The 26,330-nt window shown below is 42.2% G+C and overlaps 1 protein-coding gene across 1 annotated transcript in view; it reads right to left on the bottom strand.

Annotated features, from left to right (window-relative positions):
• Positions 1-5,868: 5,868 nt before the first annotated feature.
• LOC308623185 (uncharacterized protein) overlaps positions 5,869-26,330 on the bottom strand; it is a 75,783-nt gene continuing 55,321 nt past the window's right edge. Inside the window, exons 3-5 of the mRNA XM_081245226.1 lie at positions 22,259-22,339; positions 18,713-19,082; positions 5,869-7,449 (exon numbers count right to left, since the gene is read on the bottom strand). Coding sequence (XP_081101352.1) covers positions 18,982-19,082; positions 22,259-22,339 — 182 coding nt within the window. The 3' untranslated portion in view covers positions 5,869-7,449; positions 18,713-18,981. The remainder of the gene's footprint in view (positions 7,450-18,712; positions 19,083-22,258; positions 22,340-26,330) is intronic.

Genomic DNA, 26,330 nt, shown 5'->3' with positions numbered 1-26,330 from the left:
TTGTTTATAATCAACATTCACTTAGGAAGTTCAACAGTGTGTGCATCTGTACTATTCCTTCCAATAACTCCAAATGGTAGATTCTCTTATTATCTCCATTTCACCCCAGTTTCCTCATGTATAAGAAAATTTAAAATATAGTTGTAGCAGAAGCAGAAATAATACCAATTAAAACAATAACAACAATCACCTTTTACCAAGTATTTATAAGGAGCTGGGCGCTCTGAGAAACCTCTCATCTCTCAGTTCATTATTTTTTTAAACTTGACAACCCTGAAGTATGTATCATTATCATTATCTTCCTTTTTCAGACAAGCAGATGAGGAGTTGGGGAAGTCAAGCACCTTGCTGAAGAGCACACAGCTAGTTAAGTTGAAGAAAGGACCTGAACGCAGGTCTGAGAGACCCCATCGATAAAACCAGACATTTGCTTGCCTAGAAGGGCCCTCAAGAAAAACTTCTCATCACAGTGTGGATGGCAGAAACCACAGCAAGGGAGATGCCACACTGAATGCAGATTTTAGTTACTGAAAAAGAAAGCTGCTGATTAAATCCACTAAAATATGAGGAATCCTAATGTCAAGGTGAGTGGTCTGGCAGTTTGCCTGCCCCATGGTCAGCACCTGAGTTGAGGGCAGTTTGGCCTTTGCTGAAAGGTGGGAGTTGGCACCTGGCATGGGCCTCAGTCTTAAAGGGTCATATACTGGGTGCTAATTTTGCCCTTTAAAGGAATTTTATCATCCCAAGTAGAATGAAATAAGCCTTTTCTGAGTTAGAGAAGGACATTTTTTTTCTGGCTGGTTTGACTGTGTTCCTTCATGCAAAGCTGCCAGTTATTAACTACTTAGTAACTGCCAGTCACTGTACCTAGAAACATTCTGTAGACATGATCTCAGTTAATCCTCAGGACGGCTCGAGGAGACAGATTTTCTTATTACTCCCATGTTTGCCTTTCTTTCAGGCCCCTCACCTGTTTTTCTAAAGATTCCCAAAGGTTATAGAGGAAACTTTAAAAATTCTATTGCTTGTGTGAACTGAGCACACAGACTCTTTATTGCTCTCAGCCTCCCAGATGAGGTGGGGCTCTTGGAAAGGGTTCACTGAGCACAGGCTGGTAGAGAGAATAACTAGGTAAGTAGCAACACTTAAAGCTAGACTCTTCTTTTGACTGGTATCCAAGCCAAGAGTTGTTTTCACTGAGTGAGATCACTTAGAAAGCACCTGAAAACTGAATTTGGTCAATCCTGTTTAGGGGTATGGTCCCCATCTCAACCCTTCCTGATATCATCTGATCTATTTTCAGAATGCGGTGAGGACTTTGGGGTCATGAGCCCTAATTTAAATGTCAGTTCAGTCAGTGAAATCTTCTTACCCCCCTCATCTTCTTATCTTCAACTTCCTCATCTGTGAAATGGGATTATTATAGTCATGACAACAGACATTTTTTGAGTGCTTATTGTACGCCAGATACTAAGTGCTTTACACGTATTATCTTATTTAAATATTACAACAATCTGATGAAGGAGGAACTATAGGGACTTCCCTGGTGGTCCAGTGGGTAAGACTCCATGCTCCCAATGCAGGGGGCCTGGGTTCAATCCCTGGTTGGGGAACTAGATCCCACATGCTGTAACTAAGAGTCCATATGCCAAAGATAAAGATTCTGAGTACCGCAACTAAGACCCGGCGCAGGAAAAATAAATAAAATAAATAAATGTTAAAAAAGGAGGAACTATTATTGCCCTGCATTATAAAAGAAGAGACAGAGGTATGGTGATGAAGTAACTTACTAAGTTTACACAGCTAAAGAATTGTAGCATTGGGATTCAAAACCCAGTGGACCGAATCTACAGTTCACCTCATGTCCTTTACCCCTGGGGTCCTCCAACCTGAATGTGCATCACAGTCACCTGGAAAACAGATTTCCAGGTAACTGTACAGTGACAAGCCCAGAGCTCTGTACCCAGGGTCAGTGCTGCAAACGTGATGATGGCAATGGAGTCAAGGGTTTGCAACTAAGGACAGCAGTTTATCAGAATCGCAGAAATAAATGTGAATTCAATTCAAAAAGCAGACAAGTTAGTATTTAAAGTGGTGGCTTGCCTAATGTACAAAAATAGACCTAAATGAGTTTTTCTTACTATCAGTAAACTTGGGCTGTAATATATATTTATGAATCTGTTGGTCTGGAATATTTCATACTGAATGAGCAAATCTGGCCTATGCCCAGTGGCCTCATATACAGAGCAGGCTTATTTTTGCCTTGAGGAATAAATATGATTTTTGACACCAAGCTTCACTACTAGTAACTGGGATATTAATCTAAATCTATTGAGATATCCTTTCAACTGAGATAGGGCTAGTGACAGATCATGTGTGAATTATGAGGATCTATGTACATTTCTATAAAGACTTCCTTCTCACCTCATCTCACCGGCAGACTAAAAAGCAGATTTCCAACAAGAACACTTCCTACGGCTGTGACTCATACTAACAGTATTACCAGCTCTCATGTATTGAGTACTTACTCTGCACCAGGAATTGTCTTAAGCACTTTACATCTCATCTAATCCTAACTATAACCATAAGAGGTAGTTACTGTGATGATTAACCCCCATTTAACAGATCAGAAAATTGAGGCAGAGGGAAGTTAACACACAGGTAACAAATGTCAGAACTAGAATTTGACCAAGGCTGAAAGTCCCTGGAACTCATCATTTCCACCATTTCATTGACTCTCAGAAGTTTTCACTGCCCTCTTGATGAGAAATGCTATATTTTAGTGAGAAATGTTACATGGATGGTGGATCAGTAACAGTAACAACAACAACATTCATAGTTAACATTTATTGTACTCTTATACCCCTCCTGATGTGCCAGGCAGTTTATCAATTAATACTTTATCAAATTAATACCCCCATCTTACAGATAAGGAATGTAAGGCTTTCAGAGATTAAATAGCTAGAAATTGGCAGAGCTGGCACTCAAACCCAGGTCTGCTTGAAGTAAAAAATAATACATACAGAAAGTTTAGCTCCCAAGGTCATCCAAAGTGGGACAGCATTCCTGCCGTATCTACACGGTACTATACATTGGAAATGGAATGGATAGACTCCACATTTTTGCTCCTTTCCCTAGGTGAAAGCACTTTAGAAACCACTTTTTTTTTTTTTTTAGCTTGCTGACTATAAGAATATTTTTTAGTTGAGTGACCTTTGGCATGGTATTCATGAGTAGGGGCATTTTTGCATTGCATACTATATGCACAATTTGCCCTCTTGGTCATGTACCACAATGTTCATTGCAGCTCTATTTACAATAGCCAGGACATGGAAGCAACCTAAGTGTCCATTGACAGATGAATGGATAAAGAAGATGTGGCACATGTATACAATGGAACATTACTCAGCCATAAAAAGAAACGAAATTGAGTTATTTGTAGTGAGGTGGATGGACCTAGAGACTGTCATACAGAGTGAAGTAAGTCAGAAAGAGAAAAGCAAATACCATATGCTAACACATACATATGGAATCTACAAAAAAAAAAAAGGTTCTGAAGAACCTAGGGGCGGGACAGGAATAAAGACGCAGACGTAGAGAATGGACTTGAGGACACGGGGAGGGGGAAGGGTAAGCTGGGATGAAGTGAGAGAGTGGCATGGACATATATACACTACCAAATGTAAAACAGATAGCTAGTGGGAAGCAGCCACATAGGACAAGGAGATCAGCTAGGTGCTTTGTAACCACCTAGAGGGGTGGGATAGGGAGGGTGGGAGGGAGATGCAAGAGGGAGGAGATATGGGGATATATGTATATGTATAGCTGGTTCACTTTGTTATAAAGCAGAAACTAACACGCCATTGTAAAGCAATTATACTCCAATAAAGATGTTAAAAAAGAAAAAAATTGCCCTCTTGGAACTAAACGACATTTTTTAAATGTCCAAATAGGTGAGGACCAAATGCAGAAAACCAAAGTTTTTCAATTAAAAAACTTTTTTCTTATCTTTCTCTGCTTCCAATCTTGCATAACACTCTTTTGGGGTATCACCAGACCTCAGCCATCTTCTTTGAGCTCCCCAGAGGCATACATTCCAGCAGGTATGTGTTAACACCCTCTCCCCCAACCCAGTTTGCTTACCACCTCTGATTAGATCAGAGATGACATCTGACTCAAGGTGAGCCAATCAGGGCTCTCTCCCAGGAATTCTGAATTGGCTCCATGGTAGATCAGAAAATAGGAAAACTCAAAAGTTTTGTCCATTGATACAATGGGGTGGGACAAGCCAGTCTACAGAAAGAGAAGAAGCAGATGTGCAAAATGAAGGAAAAGTAAGAGAACTTGCAGCTCCAGAGGAAGAGCAAGATGGCTGTTCACTTCCTAGTTCCAATTCATCCCTCTGCCTCAGGTGTATTCCTAGCCTTGAGAGACACCTCAGCGTCTTTATGATAAAGCCCCTCACTTCTCCTTTCAAAATTGTAATCTAGCTTAAGTGGGTCTTATATTACTTAGAACTAAAAGGGTCTTAACTTGGACACAATTGAAATAGATTTATGGGCAATTAGCTCCAAATTAAAGCAAGCAGAATTCCCTAACATTTGCTCGAAGGGAAAAGAATTTCATTGCTTTTTCTCCTACTTAAAAGGATCTTCTTCAAGTTGTAGTGCCTTGCTTCCCTAACATAAAAAGCTGAACAAAGATTCTACGTGTGGGATCCCTAGAAGTAGACCCTGAGACAAGGATTTGAGTGGAAGTAATTTCCCTGGGAGGTGATTCTAGGAAGCACTGTAGGGGAGGTGGAAGTGAGACAGGGAAGGGAAGGAAGGCAACAAAGGGTGTGTTGTCAAACTGTTATCATCATGGGGAAGTGAAGCTTAACCCTCTGGGAGAACTCTCGGGGGTCAGTATAGATCCCACGTCTCAGAGCCATCCCACACAAGGATGCGGAGCTGGAGTATCCATATGTCAACTACCATTAGAAACTCATTGAGGACTACTGGTGCATTTCCAGCCGCTGGGTGGTGGCCAGAAAATCCCACAGGGGAAGAAATGCAGGTGCAGGGAGTTGGAAGACCTGGAGGTATGCAATCAAGTTGTAAAAGCGAGTGGATACGGGTGGGACACCCATAGCATCTGCTGCTGGCTTATGTGGAAAAATAATAGAGCTAGGAAAGATTTTAAAGTATATGCTCAATAACGAGTTTGTTCTCATCCACTTACTGGAAGGGAATGATGAAGGATGACTACAATTTGGTATCGTTTTCAGCATTTTGTTCCTTGCCAGTTCTCTGTTTGCAAAGAGTTATTTTTCCATTAACAAGTGGGACTGGGCAAGAGATGTGGGCTGTGAGGTCCTGTTTAAATGGGATCTGATGAAAACATTTTGGACTCACACTTGGGCTGGAGGAAATCATTCCAAGTGTCCGCCTGCACCACCTCCTCTTTCAGGCCTCCCAGCTGAAGGAAGCGTGACCAGTTGAAGAACCATTCCCCCACAGACGGTAAAAATGTGTATTCAAAGAGGCCACAGACAAGGCTGCAAATCTTGCTATGCTTTGTACATACGCTGAGTAGCAGAGGGTTTAAGAGGCTGGTGGTGGAAGGCAGTGGTTGAAAGCCCAGGGAATGGCAATTTTTCTTTCCTAACTTTCCCCTTAAGGAAACATTGCAAAAATCTCCTTACTTGCTACTTACAGGGGCTTGGCAAGAAAGGGAAAGTGGGCATGCAGGGCTCAGCAATCATCCTGGAGAAAGGGAGGGGAGGCTGATATAGAGTTTATCCGCTGTGCTGAGCTTGACTCATTCAGTGGGTGTCGGGCCGCCCGGAAGTGTTGATGCCACCTCTCTGCTGAGGAGCTGGTTCCTTGCTTTTCTCTGCTGCTCCACATCTTACCTCCTTTCAAACTCCACCAAAGTCCCATCTCTTCAGATCCCCCAGCCTCCCTGCCCCACCTTCTGGTCTCTGGTGGTTCTTCTTGTGTGTGTGCTCACATAGCATCTGACCTGGATGCTGTTCTCTGTGTGGGTTTTCCTATGTGTATGCCTAGTGCCTCTGCTAGTGAACAGATAGTTTGGGCAGGGATGGAAGTAAGCAAAGCTAGAAGTATAGAGAAGAGAATAAAACAATGTATTATTTTTTACCCATATTTCTCACTTTCTGTGGTTCAATATTCTACAATAATAGCATTGTGGTCAAGTGTGGATCTGAAGCCACATTTCCTGGATTTGCATGTCAGCTCTGCCTGTGATGCTTATAGATCTTTGCTGTATAACCTATCTGGGCCCCAGTGCCTCATACAGCTTATGGTCAGTAAATACTGGCTGAATGGATGGAAGAATGAGTAATAGGATGAATGAATGAAGTGGAATATGATGTCCCGTAAATGCTGTGAATTCAAGGAGCAGGCCTACCTGTAACATTTGCGGGGCCTGCGACAGGAGAACAACTGAAGGCCCACACATGGCTTCAGCCCACACTATAAAGGGACCTTTCATAAACGTGTTTGGACATCCCATCCTGTATGGTCAAGCTCTGTTCTCATCTCTAGTCAAAAGCAACCCCTAAGCTATCAGCTAGGTCTAGTGGGATGTGGTCTGGGAAAAAGACCTGGAGAAGAGGACCAACAGGACTTGAAAGTGGACTCAGGGTCATTTGGGCAGAAATCCTGGAATTCCAGGTTCTCAGAAGAGGCAAGAACACGGAATGCGCACATCCCTTTGCCCTGCAGATTCCCTACATGTGCAGAGGTTCACCCAGACTAGGGTCAGAGTGATGACCCCAAAACAGGTACGTTCACTTTGTGAACATTCATCAGGCTGTACGCCTAGAATTAGTGCATTTTTTTGTAGGTGTTCTTCTTTGACGAAATTTTAATGAAGTTAAATAGGTATATAGACAGTAAAAATAAATGAAAAATGTTAACGATAGTGGAATCTAGGTAGTTAATGTAAGCATGTACCTTGTATTAGTCTTTCAATTTCTGTATGGGCCTGAATTTTTTAATAATAAAAAGTTGGAAAAATTACAACAGTGGTAAGTACTATAAAGGCAAGGTCAGTGATGCTATGAGACCTCATAACAGGGGAATGGAACCTTAATGTGAATTGGGAAAAGGCTCTGGCTCTAGTGTATTTGCCCTGTGGACTCACAGTGTCACAAGTAAACTTGTAAGAATTAGAAAAAGGCATACCTTCTGCCAGGCAGATCAGTCCACGCCAGGGCACCTGGATTGGGAAGCAGGCACCCTAGCATCATGAACAAACTCCATCATCATAAACAGCATCAATGGGGACAGGACTTGATGAGAGGTTAATTCGGTGAGGAGGAGGAGAAGGAATTTCCCAGGCAAAGGGATCGCCATGGAGCAAGGTCCTGAGGTGGGAGTGATCATGATCCAGGACTCTCTACTCTCAAGAAAACTTGCAGGAGCTTGGTGTGACCCAAGGCTGGAAAGATAGGAAGGGAAAAGAAGATCTGTGAAATGGAAGCACTGAAACTATCCAGTGACAGGTAGACATGTGAAATCCCTAACCCTAACTGGGCTCTGCAGTTGGCTAACTATGATTTGGGGCTTAACCTGTTTAAGCCTCAGCTTCCTCATCTATAAAATAAAAACCATCTTATATTAGAGGGTTAAGTGAGATTTGGCAAGTAAATACACGGAACACAATATTTAGTAAGTGTTCATAGCATTTCTTCTTCATGTTTATCTCTTCTAGCATTTACCTGTTCATCATTACCATCACCATTGTGTCATGGTAGCTAATACTTACAGCCCATACAATGCACCAGGTACTCATGTAAGCACTTCCTATGTACTAACTCATTCAATCCTCACAACAGCCTTTTAGGATATAGGTCCTATTATTGTCCCCATTTTACAGATGAGGAAACTGAGACACATGGAGTAACTTGGCCAAGAAAGATCACAAAAAAGCAGCTGAGCCAGGATTTAACTAGGCGACTGGGCTCTAGACTCTGTATGCTTAAAACACTGTGCAGTACTGCTTCCTTCACAAATAAACAAGAGGGGAAAATGCACACATTAAAAAGGCCAGGCGCCCCCAAATTTTCCATTCTACATCATACCAGCTCTAAGATATAGTCTTGGGGCATGAAGCGCCACCATATTACTAAGTTTGCTATGAACACTTTTTTATTTACAAATCCCAGGGGCTAAGATGCTGCTTTGGATCTTTTTCTATCCATTCCAACAAGTTCCTCAAACTTGAAGCAAACCTGAGTTGGGAGAAAACTGAAATCTGCTCTCTGGAGTGGTAGCATCAATGTTTAACCACCTCTGGCACCGAGTGGTAGAGTCGCAAAGCCGAGGGAACCGTGGATTGGTCACGGGCTCCTTGTATGACACAGGGTTGTGAAATTCGTCCAGGGTTTCAAACAGTGAAGCGATCTGTTTTCTTTTTTTTTCCTCCCAATTTGAAGGAGCCATTCAATGTATCTAACTGCTGGAGCCCAAATGAAACGGAATGATTTTCTTAATTCTGGGCTCTCTCAACTCAGGGACCAGTTGGAAGATAGAAACATCACTGGCTAATTGAAAAGAAAAATTTTAATGTAAAAAGTGTAAACTAGGAGAAGAGCATTAACTACAAAAAAAGGGTAAAGAGATTCTAAGAGGCCCAGAAGCAGGAGGTGCAAAGAGCGGCTCCTCATTCGGGGCTGAGGAAGCGTGGGCAGCGAGGAAGAAGGGGCTGGTGGGAGAAGAAGGCCCGGCAGCCCCAGCCTCCCTCACAGGCAGGGAGAGCAGCACATCCCCCAATGTGGAGGATGCCAAGAAGGGCTGGAGGGACCGGGGATCAAAAAAGAAAGAAAAAAGGCCAGACACCCTCAAAGTGCACACAAGGCAATGTCTCTGCCCACAAGGCGAAATGCAAACCCCTTTGAAGAGGGTGCACCTACCAGAAAGCATGCAGTCGGCTGATGGAGAAGAAACTTGCCAGAGGGCAGAGATCTGTACTGGCTTCTGGAAGTGGCCTGCCACTGTCAGGTCTGGGCACTCAGGGGTGAGAGCCTTGGCCTGGGGGCTCCACTGGAGCTGGTCTGTACAGATCACTCAGGTTCCACACTGCATAATAAATAATAGGAGACTGAAACTCTGAAGGAAGGTCTTCCTGCCTCTAGAGCCTTGAAGGATCATTCTACTGTTCAGTTTTGACAAAAGCTAACATTCTGCTGGTCAGCAAAGGGAAATGTTTACAGGGTCTAGCACCAGTATCACAAAGCAGTGCAAAGAAGGGGGATTTGCAGCCAAGGGATAAAGAATTGTATCATACATGAAGCAGTTAGACTGGGTCCTTTTGAGAGTATGTATATCTATTTCTGTCTCTTTAGAAGAAATGCAGGAGTCCAACAGTTATACAGATGCTGCATGCCAATTTCTTCCTTTGCCACCATTGTGCTTAAATCTCACAACTCGTGTGTGTGTGTGTGTGTGTGTGTGTGTGTTTGTAACTGATGTTCTAGGGAGGTGCCCTGCCAATTCTATGAAGCAAAGACTTTGTTTCACTCATCATTACACCCTAGTGCTTAGTATATGGCTCTGCATACAGGAGATACTCCATGAGTATTTATTGAATGAATGGGTGAATGAATGAATAAGGGAATGCTATACCCTTAACTTACTCTGTGGAATATACTGTGTTATATTCTTGAGTAATTCAAGGAGGTTACACCCACCCCAATTTTGAAAATTAACGGAGGAATGAAGTGTTGGCTGATTACGCAGATTTGGGAACTTGGGGCTTCATGGGCCAGGACCTCGTGAGTTATCAGAGCCTCACAGCCAGACTGCAACCATCACCAACATGGCCTGGCAAAGTGCCTCCTGGAGTATGGTTCATGGATACTCTTCCCTCAGCTCATCTCATAGCTGTTTTCTTCTCATCTTTTAGGTCTGAGCTGAAACATTACTGCTCCAGAAAGGCCTTCCTCTGACCGCCTTATTGTAAGTGGCCTCCTCACCCTGCCCCTCAAATTATTTTTTATCATAATGATCCCCAAACTTTGCTATCCATTAGAGTTACCTGGGGACCTTTTACAAATCCTGATTATAATAAAATCCCAAGACAATGTGGCACTGGACATAAGGATACATATATGGATACAAGGAACAGAATTGATAATCTGGAAATAAACTGTTAAATGTATGATCAATTGATTTTAGACAAAGGTGGAAAGATAAGTCAATGGGGAATGGATTTTTTTTCAATAAATGGTGCTGGGATGATTGGATGTCCACACCCAAAAAGATAATTTAGACCCTTACCTCATACCATACACAAAAACTTACTCAAATGGATCACAAACTTAAATGCAAGAGCTAAAACTATAGAACTTTTAGATAAAAACATCGAAAAAAATCTTTGTAATCTTGGCTTAGTTAAAGAGTTTTAAGAAACCAAAAGCATGCTCTATAAAGGAAAAAACTGATAAATTGGACTGCTTCAAAATTAAAAGCTTTGTACTTCAAAAGATATTGTTAAGAAAATGAAAAAAGAAGCCACAAACTGGGAGGAAATATTTCAAAAGTACATATCTGATAAAGGACTTATATCCAGAATATATAAAGAACAATGAGAAGACAAATAACCCAGTTAAAAACGGGCAAAAGATAGGAACAGACATTTCACCAGATAAGATATATATACATTAGCTATATATATATATATGGCTGATTATCACAGGAAAAGATGATCAACATCATTAGGCATTGGGGAAGTGCAAACAAAAGCCACAATGTGATACTACTTCACACACACAAGGATGGCTATAATCACCGAGACAATAACAAGCGTTGGTGGGGATGTGAAGAAACTAGAATCTTCATACATTGCTGGTGAGAATGTAAAATAGTACAGCCACTTTAAAACTGTTTGATGTTTTCTTAAAAAGCTAAACATAGAGTTACCATATAACCCAGTAAATACCCTCTTAGATATCCCCAAAGAAAGGAAAATATACACCCATGTAAAGACTTATATGTGAACATTTAAAGCAACATTATTTACCAAAAAGTGGAGCCAGTTCTGATGGCAGTCAACTGGTAAATAGATAGACGAAATATAGTATAGCCATATAACAGAAGCAATTAAGCAACAAAAAGAAATGACGTACTGATATGTGCTACAACATGGCCAAACCTCAAAAACATTATGCTAAATGAGAAAAGCCAGGCACAAAAGACCATATATTGTATGAAATGCAATGTCCATAAAAGGGAAATTGATACAGAAAGAAAGTAGAACAGTGTTTGCCTAGGGGCTGAGGGCAGGAATAAGGATTGACTGCAAATACAGTGGATGCTTGGGGATGATGGGAAATATTCTAAAATTGTATTGTGGTGATGTTGGCAAAACTGTAGCTATACTAAAAATCATTTCCTTGCATACTTAAAATGGAGAATAAAATGAATGGATTTTATGATATATAAATTACCCCTCAATAAAGCTGTTTAAAAAAATTCCCAATGTCCAAGACACTCTGAGTCAAATTAAATGAAAATTAGTGGAGTGAGATTAGGCATCAGTAATTTTTTAACTTCCTCAGGTAACTCCAGTGTGCAGACAGAGTTAATCATCAGTGGTCTATCACCATGCTACTCAAATGTGTGGCCCGAGGACCAGCAGCATCGGCACCACCAGCATCTAATGCTGGTTAGAAATTCAGAATCTCAGGCCTCGCCCCAGACCTCCTGGATCAGAATCTGCATTGAAATAAGATCCCCACGTGATGGAGATGTCCATTAAAGTCTGAGAATCACTGCTCTATCACAATGCATTTATCATAGTCTTGATTGTTTTATGTATTTCTTAACTTCTTTGATGTACCTCCAGGACAGTTGCTACAACTCCACACAGAATGCCATGTGAATAGAGCCTCAATCCCAGGTCTCAGAAGGCAGTGTCCCTGTCTATCTTGCTCACTGCTGCTTTTCCATGCCAAGCAGAATTCTTGTCCCATAGCTGGTACGAAATCTCACATTTGTGGAATGAATAAGCAATTATTACCCTCTAGCCCAACCCCCCTTTCTAACTATTGAGCTCCTACTAATACTGAAAACACAGATGCAAGTTGCCCTTCACTAGCTCCCCAGGAGGAGCCTGTTTCCCCCTCTCGGTGACCATGCTCATCCTCTGCTCACCCACCAGGACAGCAGGGAGAGCACTCAGCCTCCCCCACCCCACCCCCAGCCCCAACTGAGTGGGCATCATTCACCCATGGAGCCATCAAACAACTGCAGTTTTCTGCACAAATTAACCAGTTAATACATAGAAAGTATTCTATTGTTATGAGCGTTCTACTTAATAATATTTTGTGTCTACCTTATGAGGACACACTGTGAACAGAAACAGAATGACCCCTTGTCCTCTTTGGGAGTTACACTTCACCGTGGGAAACAGACACTAACCAAGCATAAAGATGTTGGCCATCTTTGTATGTTAACAAATGTCAACCTTCTCCTTTCTTAGGTTCATCCACCTAGTTTTCTTGGCTTTTGGTATGCTTCCTAGGGAGAGTCAATGCTTCCTGGTAAAGTAAGACCCAGGGCCAAATGCAGGCCCCCAAATATACAATCTCATAATCTAACTTGCACACCCTCCCTACTGCATGGAGGCTGACTGTCTTAGTTTGGATTCTCCTAAAGCAGAGGCTGAGAGGAGAATTCCAGTGTAAATAATTTATCAAATAATTTATTTGGGAGGTACCAGGAAACACCAAGAGGGGAGTAGGTAAGTGAGGTACAAAAGGAATGAAGCACATAAAACAATGTGTTATCACCAATCAAGTCAGATGGGACTGTGGACACTTGGAACACGACCCCACTGGGAACTATGGGAAGACTATGGAACAAGCTTGAGAGAACTGTCCCAACAAAGGGGCAAAGAAGCCGGAGTATTTTCCACTGACCTCCCATTTGTTATCGGCTGCAGGCTGCTTCTGGAACTAGTAACTCTCCAGCATTTCAGATTTGCCAAGGGTGGTCCCTTAGCCAGGTGGGGAAAACAGAGATTTGCAGGTGTTTAAAATAAGCAGCTTTCCATAGGTAGAGTGCATGCCGAGACGTTCAGAGAATACTGGGGAGCAGGTGAATGACAGATTCTCTACCCTGAGAACTAGGATGTGAATGGACACTTTCAAGTTAGCAACTCATGGAGGCTGACTTGGAGGACCGAGGTATTCATATTCAGAAAGGACTGGTGAATTGCAGAAAAACAACTTTGCCTGAGACGCCCAGTCAGTGGCTGGCAGCACGGAGAAAAAGCAAATTGAGTTAAATGGAAATGACATCTCATTTACCTTGCTATCCACTCTGAGGGCCACCTTCAGGCCCTCCGAGGAAACGTCCAGGGACCACTGGCCTTGACCTTTGTTCTTAGGCTAATGTTACAAGTTTGTGGATGTAGCTCCAAAGCTTATCTGGAATGTTTGCTTGGCATGTGTAGTGTTTGGGGGAGGAAGAGGTAAAATGGGCACTCTGGGGCCCCACAGGGAGTCCAGGACCCAGCCCACGAGTAGGCCGTGATTAAGTATAACTGAAAGATTGAAGTCCGCCAAGCTGTCCTCTCATTTCAATGTGGCAGTCTTCCCAGCTAAGGTCTTTGGTGGCAAATCAAATATTCTATTACATTATTTTCCAATTTCAGGCATTTCCCCAGCTGGACTCTCAAGTGGTATATTTTCCAAAAGTTCAGAAACATTGTCCTGCTCACCATCTGCCTTGATGGCCTGACATATTGGACACTGACTCTGGGACCAAAACATGTGTGGTCCAAGGACACCATCCTGCTGCCGGCTTATGGCACCTGAGAGATGGTGGAAACACAAACCTCTCAATCCAGCAAACACCGTGACCCCATGCAAACGCCCTCTCCAGGCTTGCTGCTTTTTATTCAGCACTTGTTAGGTGAATGTAGATTAGATCCACCCTAAAAACTTTGCTATCTTCCATTATCCAGTGAGTAAGATGACAATTTGGCCTTTTCCAATATGGTTATGCAGCATCTGTAAGATATCGAAGGTACTCACATGCAGCATTTTAGTACCAATTTGACCTGATTAGGTGTGTTGCCAACAATTGGACCTTGAAGCCTAAGCAGGTGGTTTGTTCTTCACTCTTGCTGTGTCTCCAGCTCTCCTGTGAATCATTGCCTAAATTTTGGGGGACCACATCTAAGAATAATTCACGTTCTTTAAAGGGAGCAAAGAGGAAGGGGCACAGCTGGAGCCAGAATTCTGCAGCTGTCTCAGGAGCTAGCCTGGAATAGCTGAAAGGAACTCAAGCCAAAGATTCCACACCCACTAGCCAGTGTGATGAAAAGTGATTAGCATTTCGCACAACCATGGCAGCCTTTAAATTCAAACAAGCCCCTGCTCCCAGCTCCCTGTAAACTCGCTCAGTTCCAGCTCTTCCTGATGCTGATGTCACTAATTGGTGACACAATTCATTTCCGAGTTCTCCCACCTCCATTTCCTACAGCCCCTGGATTTGATCCTGGAGGGATGGATCTGTGTGTGCAGCTGAAGGGAAACCAATGAAAGTGAGAAAGGAGTGGGGCACAGGATGCAATGAAGATGGAGTTGTAGCTAATCCCCTTGAATCCTGAGGACACTTAGGGCGATCTGGACCGCTATAGGCCTGGGAATTTTGTGATTGAGGCAGTGCTTCTTCCGATGGATTGGTTGGGTTGAAAGGAAGTGCTTGTGTGTTGGTTGACACCAGACCAGTGCTGCTTTTATTCTGATGAACAAGGCATGGTTATTAATCACTGAACCAAGGCATCTTGGAGTAAAAAGTTTGGTCTATTCTCCTTCTTAACATAGGAACCACCTTTACCACACCCAGGAGGTGGTGAACCACCACCGCTGCTTTAGCCAAGGGCAGGAAGCTCAGCTACCTTCAGGGGCAAGGAAGGTTTAGATCAATGAGTGAAATGGAACTGAGTCTAGAACAACAGGGAGAAGTGGGGTCTGAGGAAAGCTGAAAAACACGTGTTTCATTGAATGGGAGCAGCAGTATCTCCAGTCAATTGTTGAAATGCAGAATGGAGGTACTCTGTGTGTGTGTGAGTGTGTGTGTGTGTGTGTGTGTGTGTGAGAGAGAGAGAGAGAGAGAAAGAAGGGGGGGTGGAGAGAGAATGCACAATTATCTCAATTAAAAATTTTTTAGAAACACCAAACTTAAAGAAAACACTGAGTGACCAAAAAACAGCCATCCATATATAAGTGATGGTCCACAGGCCACTGCTTTACAGCCGTGGCTTAAGCAGATAACAGGGATCACATCTCATAAAGCAACCCATTGCATATATCAGCTTCTTTCATCTCTTTACAAATTTCTTGTACTCATTCATCTTTTTAACTCATTGAAAAATTTGTATTAAGCACTTCCTATGCTCTAGGCATAGTCTTCTCAGCCAAGGGTTACAAGGAATCCCTGGGGACAAACCAGAGAATAAGACAAGCTTTCTCATGGAGAGTTCATTGTACCTATTGGAGCATAATTCCCTCGTCCTGAAAGTCTTCTCTTTCTAGATCCAACAGCCCATTTTCTCCAACCCTTCCTAAAGTATCAGGGTTTTCTTTGCATTTCCAGTTTGTTAGTATCCTTCTGAAAATGTGGCACATTAGTGTAAAGTACTAGTTATGGAGCCCCCTTCTGAATGTGTTACAATTCACAAATTTTCTTAAATACTTTGCTGAACATATGTGAATGTATCGCTGTTCAGTATACCTCCCACCATCTAGGGTTTATCTGGACTGTGCAGCAGGCACATATCTTCATTTGTAGGAATCCTGAGACATAAAGTGCTCCATGGACATCTCTGCGTGCAGCAACTACAGTCTGTTTTCATATTCTTCATAACTTAATAGAGCACAGGATACGCTTAGCCTGGCTTGTTTGCTTTCTCGTGCTTGTATTTCCAAAGGTCACAGATTTCATGCTGAAGTGCCACATGATACAAGTATTTCCAGGAGCACGTGAGGAAAGTAACATTAATTGCCTGAGACTCTAATTGGCTTTAGGACAGTAGCCAGGCCAGTGGCTGGGAAAAGACACCCCAGAACAGCTGTCAAATACAAACCTGGCAGAAAGGCATCAGATGCCAAGAGCCCTTCCTGCATGACACTGACATTCCACAGGCCCACAAAGACCCAGTGATCAGAAAAAATCTCCCTCCATGTGATGATTTTCAAACTCACTTAATTTAAAATGGTTTCCATGGAACATGCCAAACATGCCACATTTTGGCTCTGGCTGGCAGTTAGCTACACTTGGAGAAGCAAAACCCCAAACCTAGTAGTCATTAGCTGAGTGTTTAGGAATGTACACAATGATTAGGCCACAATTACATTATTTCTCCAGACTTTGCTAGGCATTGATTTTTGTAATTAGAGGTGATCTGGAGAGAACCAAATGTAAATCAACAACCAAGATCTGCCAAGAATAACATGCTTTAGCAATCATACAGACATCCTCAAATGACTGTCCTATTTCTCTCCTATCTGGATATTCATTAGAGATTGGGCATGAGCTCTGTCTCTTATGGTAGTCTTTTACCTCTTGATTAGATATGAGATGAAAAAGCACAGTCCTGTAAGAACTGTGAATGCTGGGGGTTAGTCATCCCCCCTCAGGGTTTGTCTTCCTGGAGGAAAACCAGGTTGAGAATTGGGAGATCAGGATCTGAATCTTGAATCCTACTGCTTAACAGTGACCAAGTAACTGAACCATGAAAACGATTTTCAGGGAGATTCAAGTGCACATATAGAAGTGACCGGAAAAATATGAAGCACTACACAAAAGTATTGAGCTGCTACCATTATTGCAGTTCTGGCTCCCAGAAACCCCTATTCTAAAATCTTAACGAATAGTTTCAACAGTCTTGCACCATGTTCTTTCTTTTTTTTTAAAACTGGAACTACAAGATCAGTAACCCAAACTCAATTTCACTCTCTTTCACAGGGTGCAAACTACAGATCCATGGGCTAGATTGAGCCCACAGATATTTTGACTTGCAATGTTGTGTTTGTTTTGTTTTTTAAATTGCCTTGCTTGTCAGCATTTTATATATGGGATTTTTCAGATTGATATTTTCATTGGGTATTTTCATATGCAAGTTCAAATTTCCTAGTTCTGAGGAAAAATGGGAAGATTTGGCAATATTGGCTTGGATTCCCTATAGCTGCAATTGCTAGAGCCAAGGGGTGGCTGCCCAGAGGGTGTGTACTCTCCACAGTCCCACGGTCCCCACCTGACCTGCCTGCCTCACTTATGTCTTCTGTCTAAATCCCATAGACGTTTGGATGTCAACTCCTGCTTTTCCCTTTATTTTCAGAGACAAATAGCTCTTTAAAATATTAAAAGGGAGAAAAGCAAGAATACAGAGATGCAATGAGGCTGAATAACCAACTTATTGGATATTAATAAATATTAATAAACAAGAGCAGAGATATCAAACAGCTGCTCTGAGAAGCAGTAGAGCAACGTGGTTAAAAATCTGAATAAATTACTGAAGCAATGTCGAATCGTGGCTCTTGCCCTTACTAGCTTAGGAGAGTTTAAGCTAAGTTTCCTCATCTGGAATATGAGAATAATAATTATTATTTTTAAAATTCATTTAAATAACAAGGATTTACTAAGCACCCGCTATGTTCTAGAGACTTGTGTAGGCACTGATGATGCAACAGTAATCCAAACAAAGTCTGTATTCATGTGGTTTACATTAAATGAGTGAATCCATGTTAAGCATGTAGAACGCTGTCTGGCACAATAATAACTTCTCGGTACATGTTAGCTATTATTATCGTTATTATTCACAATATGCTGTCTGCTCAGAGGGATCCTTAAATCAGGAATGATAAACCTGTTTAAGCTTGGATTTTATTTCCTGATAGTAGCTACCAGAAATAAATACAGTGTTAAGAATGAGTCTGAGGCCTTGTCTAAGCTCAGCAGAAAGGGGTGCAGTGATTGACTATGGATGTCTGACTTGGGCTGATGTGTGTGGAAATTTGCCTGGAGGTTTTGCCATCCTGGGTTAAAGAATCCCTAATTTCTATAAATTAAATTTCTATAAATGTAAGTGTCTCTAAATTTCTGCCTCTCTTGTCTGTGTTGACAGTCTTTCTGAGACTTCTTGTTCAGGGAGAGACAAAAATTCAAGAAAACTTTTCCTAGTTTTCTCTTTTCAGCAGGCAGCTCACAAGGGCAAGGCCGTGCTCTGCTCTTGCAGACGTGCTGAGAACATGCAAAGATTGAAGGGCTACCAGCCTGCGATTAGGGAGGATTTGAAGATGTCTGTTCCAATAATCAGCTTTAAAGCTGAACCTCTCGGAGCTACAGACCCAATTCAAGGGAACTAAGATACTGGCTTGGGGAGGGTATATTTCTCTTCAATAAAATATTTAAAAGGAAAGAAAGAAGGATAAGAACATTCCCCTTATCAAACCACAAAACCCAAGAGTTAGCCCTTGGCAGGCCTAGAGGCTGAACCCCTTTGACAGGGTGCCTCTGCCCTCACTGATAGCTCAGGTACATCTATTCTCATGCAATTCGGGACTAGGCAACAGTGAAAAGTCACTGCAGGTTTCCTCCTTCCCCAGCAAACCCAGATGTACACTTTGCAAACTCCTGAGGGGCAAAAAAGGAAATGAAACCTTTCCCAACAATATTAAATGTGAACCTACCGTACTCCCCTGAAGCTTGCACCTGCCGCCCGAGCCCAGGGCTCCTCTACGTTGTCAGTCAGAATCACACATGGCAGCCAAGTTCACAGGAAAAAAGACTTCATAGCCACGGGCTGCTGATGGGAGAGGTCACCGCGTAATGAAAGAGAGGGATGTCTGGGCCTCCAGGTTAAAGGTGAACAGACAAGGTGGTATCCGGTTATTACGCAGACATGGGCAGTAATGTTGGAGGACGACTCTGCACGGCAGCTCAGATGTGGTCTCCTGGATCACCTCGCCTGACAACCAGGGATGCGGGGTGTTTGAAAATGATTCTTGCCAGGCTGCTCACCCATACATCCATTATAATTCCAGAGCATCCCTATTGTTCCTGTTGGGGTAAAACAAAACCAGTGTTATACCCACGTGGGGATATTGGCCGTATTCCTATACAACCTTATTTATAAAAACAGGTGGTAGGCTGTATTTGGCCTATGGGTCATAGTTTGTATCCCCTGATCTAGTGCAATAAATCACTGATGAACCTGCATTGAGTATAAAATAAGTATGTTCATTTCCTTGCTGCATCTCAACAAGGACTAAAAACAATAGTAACGTGTGGGGATTAGAAATCGGAACAGCAGGGAGGGAGCTAGGTCCTAGAAGAGGGCCCAGGGCACTCCTAGGATTGGTGATGTTCCATTTCTTAGTCCGGGTGCTGGTTACACAATAAATTACTTTGTGAAATTTCATCAGGCCACCCACTTAAATCTGAGTACTCTTCTGCACGCATGTTATATTTATTTATTTTTAATAATATTTTAAATATATAATATTTATATATAAATTTTATTTATATAAATATATAAATAAAATAAATAAGGGCTAAAGAGAGAAAGCCAAGCATCCCTGCCTGCTAGCTTTGAGCTCTTGTAATGACAGCTGATGAAAATAATAATTCTCCACTGATTCCGAGTATAGACCTAGAGGGTCAGCCATACCACCTGCTGGCAAACAGAAGCTAAAGTGTGGCTGTTTAGTCTGTCCATTCCACAGATAAAGTATCCTGATTATGAAATGACCTTTGAAACCAAAGAAACCTGGTTTCTTTAACCTCTACGAGCCTCTGATTTTTCATCCCTAAAATAACTGCGTCTATCCCACAGCTCTGTTGTGAAGGTTGAACTAGATAATGGATATGAAATGCCTGGTATTAGTTAATGCCCATGGTTAGTACCCAATGAATGTCAGCTAACTGAAAAAAGTGCATAGTGGAAAGGAGGTGTGTTGGGTCTCTTTCATTTCCACCCCCCCATCCCTTCTCCATCCATCTCTGCCCCCGTCCTGAGGTCACCCAGCCTGGGCCATGTCACTGGGCCCGCTTGCCTTTTCTGGCTTCCAGTATGAGAGTGGAGGCATGAGAGAGAGTCAGGTCAGGGCATTTGTTTCTCCCAGTTCCTCCAAGCAGCATTCTTCAACACAATGGGTATAAAGCATCCCTTTCTGCACAGCTGCTTCGTCTTCACGTCCCCAGAAATGCTCCTCCCCTTGCTTCCTCAGGCCATTGGGAGGTAACTGCTCCCTGCTGATGGTAATTCTGGGGTACTGGAGTATTCCTGTGGTTTCCCCCACAATATTTCCACATCTTTGTCATCTGTTTCCCGGGCTCTGACTAATGCATCAACCACACATTAGGAAAGCGAATTCAAATATGAGCAAGGCAGGAACGTTTCTGAAAATAATAAATTGTGCTTCCTTTTGGCACACCTATGGGACTTGGACAAACAAGGGCTACTTTTCTTTAGGCCCACCCAGCACACAAAGGTTATAAGGCTTTGGTTGTCAAATCTGGGCTTTCTTGCTTCAGTAGTTCATTAAGTCTGAGTTTGTTTCTCAGAAACGAAAAGAGCAGTTAGTTACCAGCTAACCTAGATACACCATTTATTTCGGCGAGGATGCTCAGGGAGGTAGGCTGGGGCTGGGAGCCGTCTGGCTTGCAGGCAGTAGTGATGGGGGTTCTGAGGGGGCCTGGGAGCTCACCCCACTCCCAAGAACAATACATCTGGGGAGTAGCTGTGGATGCCAAAGGCCTGAAACATCAACCCTGGGGCTTTTGGAACCTTGGCAAAGAGCTCCCACTCCAGGCCTGCTGGGGAATTTTCTGAGCTGCCTTCTTTAAATGCACACATGGGCCTGGACAATGAGTCCTATAGCAGTGACCGTGATGTGCTGACAATTAGAGGCCTTTCTAATGAGAACAGTTGTGTCCATGTAAGCCCCCTCAGGATTTCCCTATAATCTCAAGGGAAAATAAAGTGCCTTCTACACCATAACTCAATATGCACAGGCTGTACTTCAGTGTTTCTGATTTTTTTTTTTTTTTTTTTTTTTTTTTTGCGGTACATGGGCCTCTCACTGCTGTGGCCTCTCCCGTTGCGGAGCACAGGCTCCGGATGCGCAGGCTCAGCGGCCATGGCTCACGGGCCCAGCCGCTCCGCGGCATGTGGGATCTTCCCGGACCGGGGCACGAACCCGTGTCCCCTGCATCGGCAGGCGGACCCTCAACCACTGAGCCACCAGGGAAGCCCCAGTGTTTCTGATTTTGTATGACTTGAATTGGGCCCCTACACTGCATCTTTAGCATGTACTCAGGGATGCCTATGTGAGCAGTCCAGTGAGCACAAGGCACTACTATACTTATCCCCGTTTTACAAAGGAAAGAAATGGAGCCTCTGAGAGCCTAGCCTTCACCAGCTCAAGATGTTTGGGGTCTAGGCCAACAGGTTCAGCAAGGAAACCTAAACAAATTGCCCTTTCTGTATATGTGAAACACATTTATACTCACTTTTTATTCACTTGAGAAGCTCAATTCTTATTATATTCTGGGGAATCCTGCACAAATCCAAATGTTTGCAAAATTCCAAGAACTCAGCTACCTTCTACTTCTTCCTTCACAGTCAAGTAAACTGGAGCTCTGTAGCTAGAAAAAACTTTTCCCCAAGTGCTTATTAGGTAAGACTGGTCTGGGGCACTTAATCTATGAAGATGCTGAGCAAAACCAAGAAATGTTTCCCATCTTGCTATTAAGCACCAAGCTTAGAAAATCAAGTAAAACAATCAACGTGGCCACTCACAAAGTCAGCAAAAATGTTTATCTAATCAATCTTCATCATGGCAGTACAGTCACAACATTAGTGTCAAATGTGCCCAAAGAATAAATGTAAATTACAGGTACAAATCAATTTATGTGTTCACCACCAATTCCACTTGCCTCTGCATACACACTTAATAAGTGCTTGAGGCTTATGAATAAATAGTTACTGGTCTTCAGAAAGATGCAAGTTTGCAAACTGAGATCTGAGATAAAACAACAACAACAAAATAGCATTATCGCAACACCACAGACATCAGGAAATGCCCAAAGAAGTACCGGGAGCCAATGTTTCAGTACTCCCTGGGGAAGAGGGGAAGCATCAGCCTAGATGCTCATGTACTCTTTCTACCTCTTTCTGTGCGGAAGGGAGGATTTTGGAGGGACTCCCAGGTAAGGAATGAGGCCAGACTCACTTCCATTCCAAACTGCAGTGGAAACGGATTCTCTTTCTTCTGTGAAATGCGAAGGGTCGTAGGAATTTCCTTTCTGATGCCCTGGAGAAAAGAGAAACATTTTAAAAGAACCTGGAAATGCAAAGATCTTAGAGTCAGGTAAAATGTCTTGGACAATTGTAACTAAGAGAGTACCCTCTGTGTGAAACTGTGTAATACAAGTATATTTCCCCCCAAGTTCACTTTTCAATTATCTTTGTCTTCTTGGTTGCTTGAAGACAGATGGAAGTAACTGGTTTTCCCTACTTTAAGAAATGCTTACTTAATCTTGACAGCAGTTTCCTTTGAACTGTTAATAAAAGTCACAGGCATTGATTGGGTTCAGCCTTCCCACCCTCCCTTTTCCATCATTCCCTTTGTCTCCCATCTAAACGTATTTTTTCAGTTTTCTCATGATGCTTATCTTTAAGTATCATTATGGTCCTAACAGTCTCATTAAGTAAAATGCCTGAGTGGGGGGTGGGGCGGTGGAATTCTGATCAACTGAGCACCAATGAAGAAAAAATTTTAATCTTTCAGATAAAAGAAGATTGTTGAAAATCTTTCTCTTAAATGTTTTTCTTCCTTCCCTCCTTCATTTCACTCTCATTTCTACAGATGAAAAAGAACATAATTACCAGCACACAAATAACCAAATTTATATATAGATAAATTAATATAAGCAATCATGACTTAAGCAAAGGGGGTGACACTGCATCAGGTTTCAGATTCATGCAATGATGACTATGATGTGGCACTAAGTTTAGCTCTGAGCTACCTGGCAGGCAAAGCAAAATAAGAAATAGATCCCATTGGCTAATTAAAAGAAGCAAAGTAGTTCGTAAGGAAAGATGAACTCTTGGGGGAACATGGGGCACTAAAATCTAATAATAATGACCTAAAGGAAAGGTTTATGTGACTATTCCATTTGTGAAGTTGGACCCATCTGGTTTCACATCATTGAACCACTGTGATTTTGACAGAATGAAATCTTTTCCCCTATCTTCCCACCCACCCCCTCCACACAGTTTTTTACTTGATTTTGTTAACTCTTTTGACTAGGAATTGAACCTATTATGAGATTGTCTTGGTTTATAAAGGTGGACAATGGCAAATCAGTGAGATTATGGTTCTACCTCCACCCTCTGTTAACTGCCCCCCTTTTTGAAAACAAGTATCTTGGCTAGTTTGACATAGCAACCTTGACATAATCCTCTGAAAAATCCTTCAAAGATCACTTGATTATTCCAATATTAGTCAGAGATCCAAAGATGAGTCAAGAATGAGAATACCATACTGGTCTGAGGAACTACAGGACTAATGCAGCAAACTCTATTTTCTAGGAAACTTTAAGTGCCGCAGCCTTATTTTTCTGATTCTCAGATTATGTATTGCTGAAGGAGATCATAAATTATGCTACAGTAAGGACCAATCAATTCTTTTCAACTCATATCCAAATCTCAAATATTCAGTTTCATTTTCCCCATAACTGTCAAACTGTCATAGAAATTCACTATCTTAACATCTAGACTTTTCTCTTGCATGCACTAAAAGCATAATAATCTTGGTCAGATTATATGCACTGATTTTTAGTTTATAACCTGGTGAATGTGTTCATATCCCATGTAAGTGTTCTTCATTCTTCTGTAATACTAGCCCAGGAACTTTATACCTCAAAAGGTTCCTGTCTTACTTTCTTTGCTTAAATTTCATCCACTGTAATGCCTTTAACTTCTAATTTCTATCTTTAATCTTTGGGGTTTCTAACTTCTATCTTCTAATCTTTAACCTTTGGGTTTCAAAATCTGTCTTTTGAAAGGCAGACCACCTCAGCTACTACAAATGGACAGCTTTCATATTTTAATTTGGAATCACTGGAAAACCAATTATATTTAGTGGAAAAGGCCCATGACCCATACTTGATTCCTGGCTCTCCCCATTACTGCCCACTCATGGAATATATTCAAACTTCTTAGCCTTTTTTTCTGAACCTGGAAAATGGGTATAACAAAACTAATGCCTCTCCATTAAGATGGATTTGAAGATTAAGTATGCACATATAAGAAAGTTTGTCAACCATAACTTATTTATTTCTTTTTCATTGTTATTATTAGGCCAAAGTTGTTTTCTGAAGATAAACACAGACAGTCACAATGATAACAGGAAACTATGGAATGCTTACTCTTACCATCACTCTCAACTCCCTACCCACCCCAACACATATACTTACTCTACTCCCAATCAGGGAGGAATCACAGTCCAGCTGCTACTAGCTTAACAGAGAAACTAAAATAAAACAGCTTAAAAATGCATGGATCTGGTCAGCTTCACTGAGTTGCAAACCAAAGGAAAAGGTGGGGGTGAACAAATATTTGACCTACTTTTTAGGACCCCATGGGGCCTTATAAGCCACACTGGATGTGGCCCGCCAGGCCATCAGCACCAGCCCTATACCATCACTCAACCCATCCCATAATATATGCCTACCCTGAATATTCATGGTAAAGCCACAGTTATGTTAGGATATTACACTGAGGTGAGATGAGTATTTCCAAAGTCTGGAAGTCCATATGCAGTGGATGGTGAGATCATCCTCATCTGCATTTTGGACACATGATGCCACTCCTCTGAGTGACTCAGATAATTAAAGGGCAGATTTTACTGTTATTATTCTCATTTCTTCTTTCAGTCTTCTCAGCCATCCAGGTATCTCTTACCTGGAGTTCACTTCACTTCACTCTTTGACCCCCTCCTTGCCTAAGCACAGTTTATGGACCCTCCTCTCATATTCTAACCTTTTTTTTTTTTTTTTAAAGAACAGTAAAGGTATACCTGGAGATCACTCTCAAAATAAACACTTTCCATTTAGCATTAAAATGGCTCAAAAAACTGCTTCTCCCTGCATGGTGTCTCCTTACATGGATGCAGATTGGCACCTCTGGATGGCATCGATGAATCGTTTCCTTGCAGTCCATTGTAGGAGATCAACGGTGTCTGTAATATAACATTTGTGCCCTGAGTCTATTGAGTTTACTCAGGCAAAATGCCTTGAGACTCAATAAGCCTTGTAGGAGTGCTATGAACCAGTGGTTTCCTGAACCTACTGATGAATCTGTTGGGCACATTACTTCACAGGTTGAAATAAAAACTGACTCCAATGCTGAAATAAAATCTTTAATCTTTCTAGAAAGATTACAGAGGCAGCATCGAGAGAAAGTAAAATAATTGGATTGGAATGGACATTTTTGGTTAACTCTGGTGTCAGTTGGGTCCTCTGGGAAGTAGATGCTAAGAGTGAATCAGGAGCACAGAAGAGTGACTGGAAAGTAACATTTGTGAAAGGAAAAGGGAGGAAGCAGAATCAGACAGACAGGGTCCTGAGACTGTATTTAGGACACATGATGCCACTCCTCTGAATGACTCAGATAATTAAAGAGCAGATTTTTCTGGCAGCCCTACAAGCCTCTGCAGAGTATAGATTGCACTTTAGAGGAGGCTTCCACTGGGCAGACAAGGTTAAGCCCTGGTACTACTGTACTGCTCAGTCATTGGCTGGGGCTACTCTGCAAAGAGCTTGGTCTTGGTTCAAAAGCTAGGGTCGACTGAACGAGGTAACAGCTGGAGGCTATCGGCTAACCACACATCTTGCAGTTAAGCAAGGAGTCCTTTCTGGAAGGGGGATCTGAATAAGACATGTCTGCTCTGACTCTCAATGTGCATTCCATCTCTTCCTCATTGTGGAGCAGATAAATGATTGGAGTGAATACAGAAGAGCCTCTCATTATGCAGTCTCAACACTGGAACTCTCATTGAGCAAAGACACACAACTGATCAAAAGCTCGTTAAAGATGGCTACAAAAGGCATTAGTGGTCTCTCTGAATTAATAATAGAATCTTTCAGAACTGAGCCTACTTGTAAGTAGAGGGGCTTTCTAGATATAACCTATGGATCAAACAGGCCAAACTGTGATCTGAAAACTTTCCATTTTCACCCTGGAAAAATCTTTTCCAGGCCTTTCCTATGGTATCACTAAACTCAAGCTACACCATCAGA

This window comes from Mesoplodon bidens (genome assembly GCF_964165515.1).
Source record: "Mesoplodon bidens genome assembly, chromosome: 10".
Lineage (NCBI taxonomy): Eukaryota > Metazoa > Chordata > Mammalia > Artiodactyla > Ziphiidae > Mesoplodon > Mesoplodon bidens.
The sequence above is the reverse complement of the archived record's forward strand: the minus strand, read 5'-3'. Positions and strand labels throughout refer to the sequence as shown.